The sequence below is a fragment of the Oncorhynchus keta genome, chromosome 27 (genome assembly GCF_023373465.1).
Source record: "Oncorhynchus keta strain PuntledgeMale-10-30-2019 chromosome 27, Oket_V2, whole genome shotgun sequence".
In the NCBI taxonomy this organism is placed as follows: Eukaryota; Metazoa; Chordata; class Actinopteri; order Salmoniformes; family Salmonidae; genus Oncorhynchus; species Oncorhynchus keta.
In genome coordinates, this window is record NC_068447.1 from 11185231 (window position 1) to 11194267 (window position 9037).

General features: G+C 44.3%; 1 protein-coding gene across 3 annotated transcripts in view; it reads right to left on the reverse strand.

Annotated features, from left to right (window-relative positions):
• The window catches only part of LOC118360256 (brefeldin A-inhibited guanine nucleotide-exchange protein 2-like), a 65242-nt gene extending 56424 nt beyond the window's left edge, over positions 1–8818 (reverse strand). For all 3 annotated transcript variants that reach the window (XM_052481672.1, XM_052481671.1, XM_052481670.1), the window contains exons 1-3: positions 8474–8818; positions 3997–4027; positions 3553–3676 (exon numbers count right to left, since the gene is read on the reverse strand). In XM_052481672.1, coding sequence (XP_052337632.1) covers positions 3553–3676; positions 3997–4027; positions 8474–8636 — 318 coding nt within the window. In that variant the 5' untranslated portion in view covers positions 8637–8818. The remainder of the gene's footprint in view (positions 1–3552; positions 3677–3996; positions 4028–8473) is intronic.
• Positions 8819–9037: the final 219 nt, after the last annotated feature.

The following is a 9037-nucleotide window of genomic DNA, read 5'->3' on the forward strand; positions in this document are numbered from 1 at the left end:
ACAATAGGACAGTGAGACAGTGACAATAGGACAGTGAGACAGTGACAATAGGACAGTGAGACAGTGACAATAGGACAGTGAGAGAGTGAGGACAGTGAGGACAGTGAGACAGTGACAATAGGACAGTGAGACAGTGACAATAGGACAGTGAGACAGTGACAATAGGACAGTGAGACAGTGACAATAGGACAGTGAGACAATAGGACAGGACAGTGACAATAGGACAGTGAGACAGTGACAATAGGACAGTGAGGACAGTGACAATAGGACAGTGAGGACAGTGAGAGAGTGAGGACAGTGAGAGAGTGAGGACAGTGAGACAGTGACAATAGGACAGTGACAATAGGACAGTGAGACAGTGACAATAGGACAGTGAGACAGTGACAATAGGACAGTGAGACAGTGACAATAGGACAGTGAGAGAGTGAGGACAGTGAGAGAGTGAGGACAGTGAGACAGTGAGGACAGTGAGACAGTGACAATAGGACAGTGAGACAGTGACAATAGGACAGTGAGACAATAGGACAGTGAGACAGTGACAATAGGACAGTGAGACAGTGACAATAGGACAGTGAGACAGTGACAATAGGACAGTGAGACAGTGACAATAGGACAGTGAGACAGTGACAATAGGACAGTGAGACAATAGGACAGTGAGACAGTGACAATAGGACAGTGAGACAGTAGGACAGTGAGACAGTGAATAGGACAGTGAGACAGTGACAATAGGACAGTGAGACAGTGACAATAGGACAGTGAGACAGTGACAATAGGACAGTGAGACAGTGACAATAGGACAGTGAGACAGTGAGACAATAGGACAGTGAGACAATAGGACAGTGACAATAGGACAGTGAGACAATAGGACAGTGAGACAATAGGACAGTGAGACAGTGAGACAATAGGACAGTGAGACAGTGACAATAGGACAGTGAGACAGTGACAATAGGACAGTGAGACAGTGACAATAGGACAGTGAGACAGTGACAATAGGACAGTGAGACAGTGACAATAGGACAGTGAGACAGTGACAATAGGACAGTGAGACAGTGACAATAGGACAGTGAGACAGTGACAATAGGACAGTGAGACAGTGACAATAGGACAGTGAGACAGTGACAATAGGACAGTGAGACAGTGACAATAGGACAGTGAGACAGTGACAATAGGACAGTGAGACAGTGACAATAGGACAGTGAGACAGTGACAATAGGACAGTGAGACAGTGACAATAGGACAGTGAGACAGTGACAATAGGACAGTGAGACAGTGACAATAGGACAGTGACAATAGGACAGTGAGACAGTGACAATAGGACAGTGAGACAGTGACAATAGGACAGTGAGACAGTGACAATAGGACAGTGAGACAGTGACAATAGGACAGTGAGACAGTGACAATAGGACAGTGAGACAGTGACAATAGGACAGTGAGACAGAGACAATATGACAGTGAGACAGAGACAATAGGACAGTGAGACAGAGACAATAGGACAGTGACAATAGGACAGTGAGACAGTGACAATGAGACAGTGAGTAGGACAGTGAGACAGTGAGTAGGACAGTGAGACAGTGACAATAGGACAGTGACAATAGGACAGTGAGACAGTGACAATAGGACAGTGAGACAGTGACAATAGGACAGTGACAATAGGACAGTGAGACAGTGACAATAGGACAGTGAGACAGTGACAATAGGACAGTGAGACAGTGACAATAGGACAGTGAGACAGTGACAATAGGACAGTGAGACAGTGACAATAGGACAGTGAGACAGTGACAATAGGACAGTGAGACAGTGACAATAGGACAGTGAGACAGAGACAATAGGACAGTGAGACAGAGACAATAGGACAGTGAGACAGAGACAATAGGACAGTGAGACAGTGACAATAGGACAGTGAGACAATAGGACAGTGAGACAATAGGACAGTGAGACAATGACAATAGGACAGTGAGACAGTGACAATAGGACAGTGAGACAGTGAGGACAGTGAGGACAGTGAGAGAGTGAGGACAGTGAGACAATAGGACAGTGAGACAGTGACAATAGGACAGTGAGACAGTGACAATAGGACAGTGAGACAGTGACAATAGGACAGTGAGACAGAGACAATAGGACAGTGAGACAGAGACAATAGGACAGTGAGACAATAGGACAGTGAGACAATAGGACAGTGAGACAATAGGACAGTGAGACAGTGACAATAGGACAGTGAGACAGTGACAATAGGACAGTGAGACAGTGACAATAGGACAGTGAGACAGTGACAATAGGACAGTGAGACAGTGACAATAGGACAGTGAGACAGTGACAATAGGACAGTGAGACAGTGACAATAGGACAGTGAGACAGTGACAATAGGACAGTGAGACAGTGACAATAGGACAGTGAGACAGTGACAATAGGACAGTGAGACAGTGACAGTGAGACAGTGACAATAGGACAGTGAGACAGTGACAATAGGACAGTGAGACAGTAAACAGTGAGACAGTGAATAGGACAGTGAGACAGTGAGACAGTGACAGTGACAATAGGACAGTGAGACAGTGACAATAGGACAGTGAGACAGTGACAATAGGACAGTGAGACAGTGACAATAGGACAGTGAGACAGTGACAATAGGACAGTGAGACAGTGAGACAGTGAGGACAGTGAGACAGTAGGACAGTGAGACAGTGACAATAGGACAGTGAGACAGTGACAATAGGACAGTGAGACAGTGAGACAGTGAGACAGTGAGGACAGTGAGAATAGGACAGTGAGACAGTGAGGACTGTGAGACAGTGAGGACAGTGAGACAGTGAGGACAGTGAGACAGTGAGGACAGTGAGACAGTGAGGACAGTGAGACAGTGAGGACAGTGACAATAGGACAGTGAGAACAGTGTGACAGTGAGGGACAGTAGGACAATAGGACAGTGAGACAGAGGACAGTGAGAGACAATAGGACAGTGAGACAGTGACAATAGGACAGTGAGACAGTGACAATAGGACAGTGAGACAGTGAGACAGTGAGACAGTGAGACAGTGAGAATAGGACAGTGAGACAGTGAGACAGTGACAATAGGACAGTGAGACAGTGACAATAGGACAGTGAGACAGTGACAATAGGACAGTGAGACAGTGACAATAGGACAGTGAGACAGTGACAATAGGACAGTGAGACAGTGACAATAGGACAGTGAGACAGTGACAATAGGACAGTGAGACAGTGACAATAGGACAGTGAGACAGTGAGACAATAGGACAGTGAGACAGTGACAATAGGACAGTGAGACAGTGACAATAGGACAGTGAGACAGTGACAATAGGACAGTGACAGTGATACAGTAAACAGTGATAGTAAGATGGTGACAAAAGGACAGTGAGATAGTAGGACAGTGACAGTAGGACAGTTGAATAAACTATATATAATACAACAGGTGTCGTCGACCTTACTTACGGTCCACACCTGTTGTATTCCACACATGTAACAAATAAAATGTGATTTGAATTGTAATACGTATGAGTGTTGGTGTGTTTAAGTCCTTTGATGTGTAAACCTGCGTACCTGTAAGCAGTCCAACGAGGTGCTGACAACGCGTGGGGACTTTGATTGACAGGCGAGCTCAAAAGGCAGTACGTATTGGTCAGCTTCAATGTAGTTTGCTCGGGGCGGGACCACTGAGCCATCTCTGGAGAAAGGAGCCACAGCACGAGGTTATGATGACATGCAGGCCTCAGGACATCCCAAGTTTAATAACCACTAATGACAGCGGTGACCGCTTAAAAAGGGAGAGCATGGCAGCTGTTTCCTGTGGCCTTCTAGTCGTTGTGCTAACGCTAGATAGCAAAGGCTCCAGAAACGCACTTAAACTTCCTGCTAACCGCACGCAGAGAAAAAAAAATAACTGCTAAAAAATATATTGCAGTATCCCTTTAATAAGTGCATCCAACCAAACACCTGTCCATGAGCTGCAGACACTTCAGGGGGGAGAAAGGGGTTTGAACTTACTTTTGCTTCTCAAGCTCGATTTTGATTTCATCTGTGAAGTGAAAAAAAAAAAAAAAAAGGAACAAGATTAGTGAGGTCTGAACTTTGACCTTTAGACCTGATGAACATGTTTCTATCTGTGTTTTAGACATAACTGATCATTAATTTCACTAGCATAAAAATACCAGTATCAACATACCATGAATACAGTTAACATTAGCAAATTAAAATTTGCTGAAAAATTTAATGCAGTCATCAAACAACCTCAAAACCCATAAACCTCTTGCTAATGACCAGAGACAATCTTATCGCCTTAACATTGGTGACAGCTTTGGGCAGAGCAAAGATCCTGTGTTCGAAGCAGATCTGTCAGAACAGGCCGAAATGCACCACTGTAAGTCACCATCTTCATTATCTAGCCTAGTAGGTCTGAGCATTAGAAATAGTGTACACATACAAGGCCAGACCTTGATGTGACCAAATTGGGCTGCTGTATCCCAGAACTTCACATGCTGAGATGCTTGGGAACTGCTGACACACAAGACCCAAAGTTGTTCTCAAGGCAGGCACACGAGGTAGAACAGGGAGCATCGAGTACACTCTGTGGCAATAGCTCACAGCCGTTGTCGACTCAACTGCAGCTTGGCCCGGTGTTCCTCTCAACTGTGTGTCTGACTGTGTGTGATATCGGGGGGGGGGGATGTAGAGGGCAGAAGACAGAATTCCCATTGTTCGCTGCAACGATGGACATTAAAGTTGTGTTGTATAGTAAATATGAAGGGGAAAAAAACTGCCGACTCTCCCAAGGCTCATCTGGGATCCATAAATAAACCATCAGCTGTGGAAGCAGCATTAAAGCCTAATTACTGCACCACTGTACATCTCCAGTTGCTCATCTCCCCTTAACAACAAATAGAACTTGTGCTATAGTCTACATTTCATAATCTAGGACTGGGATTCCCAAACTTTTTCCCACTCGGGGGCCCCCCCTTCCAGCATTGGGGGAACATCCTGCCCCCCTCCCTCCAGTGCATTCTACTATTACAACTTTAAAGAGAATGTTTAAATCCGGACTGAGTTCCTGTTTTGGGGTGGGAACCACTGATCCAGGAAACCGCACAGTAAAATAATAATAATAACTATGGTGCCAGTGTCTAGGACATGTCATTTCTCAATGGCATGCGTGTGGATACACTCAAACTAGGTGGAACCACAGTCAATTGGCCACTCACAGTTTGTGAAAAAGACTGGCTAATTTTAGTCAGAGGACGAGGATCCATTGAGGCTCATTAAGTGATTCCATATGAAACCAAGACAACAACAAACAAATCAAACTTTATTTGGGGGATTTTGTCTGGGTTTTGTATGGAATCACCCCATTATAAACATGTTATCAGATTAACGAAACCCAAATCAAACTTTATTTGGGGGATTTTGTCTGGGTTTTGTATGGAATCACCCCATTATAAACATGTTATCAGATTAATGAAACCCAAATCAAACTTTATTTGGGGGATTTTGTCTGGGTTTTGTATGGAATCACCCCATTATAAACATGTTATCAGATTAACGAAACCCAAATCAAACTTTATTTGGGGGATTTTGTCTGGGTTTTGTATGGAATCACCCCATTATAAACATGTTATCAGATTAATGAAACCCAAATCAAACTTTATTTGGGGGATTTTGTCTGGGTTTTGTATGGAATCACCCCATTATAAACATGTTATCAGATTGACGAAACCCAAATCAAACTTTATTTGGGGGATTTTGTCTGGGTTTTGTATGGAATCACCCCATTATAAACATGTTATCCGATTAATGAAACCCAAATCAAACTTTATTTGGGGGATTTTGTCTGGGTTTTGTATGGAATCACCCCATTATAAACATGTTATCAGATTAACAAAACCCAAATCAAACTTTATTTGGGGGATTTTGTCTGGGTTTTGTATGGAATCACCCCATTATAAACATGTTATCAGATTAACGAAACCCAAATCAAACTTTATTTGGGGGATTTTGTCTGGGTTTTGTATGGAATCACCCCATTATAAACATGTTATCAGATTAACGAAACCCAAATCAAACTTTATTTGGGGGATTTTGTCTGGGTTTTGTATGGAATCACCCCATTATAAACATGTTATCAGATTAACGAAACCCAAATCAAATCAAACTTTATTTGACCCACATGCGCCGAATACAACAAGTGTAGACTTTACAGTGAAATGCTGACTTTACAAGCCCTTAAACAACCGTGCAGTTCAAGAAGAAGAAAATATTTACCAAGGAGACTAAAATACAAAGTTATAAGAATTATTATTATTATTAACAATAAGAATAACGAGGCTATATACAGGGGGGGGTACTTGTACTGAGTCAATGTGGAGGTTATATACAGGGGGGTACTTGTACTGAGTCAATGTGGAGGTTATATACAGGGGGCAACGGTACCGAGTCAGTGTGGAGGCTATATACAGGGGGGTACTTGTACTGAGTCAATGTGGAGGCTATATACAGGGGGCACCGGTACAGAGTCAGTGTGGAGGCTATATACAGGGGCACTGGTACCGAGTCAGTGTGGAGGCTATATACAGGGGGTACTTGTACTGAGTCAATGTGGAGGTTATATACAGGGGGGTACTTGTACTGAGTCAATGTGGAGGCTATATACAGGGGGGTACGGTACTGAGTCAATGTGGAGGCTATATACAGGGGGCACTGGTACTGAGTCAGTGTGGAGGCTATATACAGGGGGTACTTGTACTGAGTCAATGTGGAGGCTATATACAGGGGGGTACTTGTACTGAGTCAATGTGGAGGCTATATACAGGGGGGTACCTGTACTGAGTCAGTGTGGAGGCTATATACAGGGGGTACCTGTACTGAGTCAGTGTGGAGGCTATATACAGGGGGTACTTGTACTGAGTCAATGTGGAGGCTATATACAGGGGGGTACTTGTACTGAGTCAATGTGGAGGCTATATACAGGGGGCACCGGTACAGAGTCAGGGTGCAGGGGTATAGGCTAGTTGAGGTACTGTCCTGTACCCACCCATCATCATAAATAATTTGGGCTATAACCAGGCAAGGAGGTTCTCCCCCCATAAACCAAACCACAACGGATGCAACATCCGTGCCAATGAGAAAAGTATGCAATGAACAGAGCCTAAGTAAACTGGTTAGTGTACAGTGTGCTGAATATGAACGTCTATGAGTGGGCTGGGCAATGTCAATACAGAGAGATTAATTTATTTGAAGGGAGCAAGGTCAACATTAACCCACCAGAGGAATATGGTACTACTTCAGTACAGGGTTACCTGGCTGGGACAATGACTCGACTGGAACCTATCTATCTATACTTAACATTATCCATTTTGACCAACGCCACCTAGATAATGTGGACCTTCTCAAATAATAATTGATTGCTGCTGATCTAGCTAGAAGTTCCCGCCATAAAAGACGTAGGGTCTCGGACATGTTTTGGAAGATGGGCAGGGACTCCGCTGCATCTCATACTAAACTGGCAGTAATAATGACCATTAATTTACAGTAAAATGTCACTGACACATTATCCTTAAATCGACAGTAAAAGGTATACAGCTGAAACGTATCCTATTCAGATGATCAAAGACAAGGTTACAGGATGTATCTCTCAACAAACACAAGAATGGGTGGTGTGTAAAACTAACGTCATCCCTCCACTGCTCAATGGAAAAGAACAGACGTCCCGAGTACCCTGGAGTTAATGTCGCGTTCACGTGCAAGTCGGAACTAGGAATTTCGGAAATGTCCCACTTGCTAACTTGTTCTATTTAGGTAAAGGGGGATACCTAGTCAGTTGTACAACATAGCATTCAACTGAAATGTGACTTCTGAATTTAACCCAACCCCTCTGAATCAGAGAGGTGCGCTGGTCTGACAATCGATATCCACCTCTTCGGCGCCCGGGGAAAAGTGGGTTAACTGCCTTGCTCAGGGGCAGAACGACCGTTCGGGGTTTCGATCCAGCAACCTTTTGGTTACTAGTCCAACACTAACCACTAGGCTACTTAGCCACACGTGCCGCGTTCAACAAATCCACAAGTCGGACATTTCCGAGTTTACTAGTTCCGATTAGTATCTGAATGCGGCAGAAGTTGCCAGTTGAATTAACACAGGTGCCGTTCCGGTTGGGTGACAATGCTACGTGCTGACTGGTCCAATGGCTAGGTATCACGTTAACTCGCTAGCCAGCCAGCAAAGTTGACAGTGATGAAAACATAGGACAGATCCAAGTGTTCACATGCAGTCAGATCTATGACAAGGCCCCACTATAAATCAGCCAGCGTTCAAATACTGACGCGTTGAACATTATGCGGCGTTACAGCATGTTGCACACTATAGTAGCAAGCTTGACAGTCATTAGTTAGCACGCAAGGGTTACCTAAAACATTACATTGAACAAAACATGCCTATGGGTTAATGTCCTGGAATAAAAATAAAACTCACGTACCAAGTGCTACTTGACAAGCTTTACGCAGCTGGCTGTGCTGGCTCCGCTTCACCTCCTTATCCGACAGGATTTTTTCCAGCGCCCGAGACAGAAACATGCTTTTGGTTTTTGTGCTTTCTGCCTGCTTCTGGTGTTGTTGTTGAGAAAGACGTTGCTGTTGCATCTCTTGATATAACCTCTGCTATCTCAGGCCGTCATCTTCGACCTGGCACTGCGTAGATGCATGCGAGAGAAAAAGACGAACGAAACCGGGCTATCGGTGTCTTGTCAATTCATCGAGTTTGTTGATGATGCTAACGCAGCACTGAGTCGCCATGTTGGTTACACGTCACGTCACGTGATTTTCAGCTGATTTTATTTGGCAGTTTTGTCCCCTCTACTGGATCGAACGACTCCTTGGTTTTCCCACTAAAACCTTTACTATTTAACTTGGCAATTAATTTCAGAACACATTCTTATTTACAATGACGGCCAACCCCGGGCTGCCCTATGGGACTCACAATCACGGCCGAATGGGATTCAGCCTGGATTCGAACCAGGGACTGTAGTGACGTCTCTTGCACT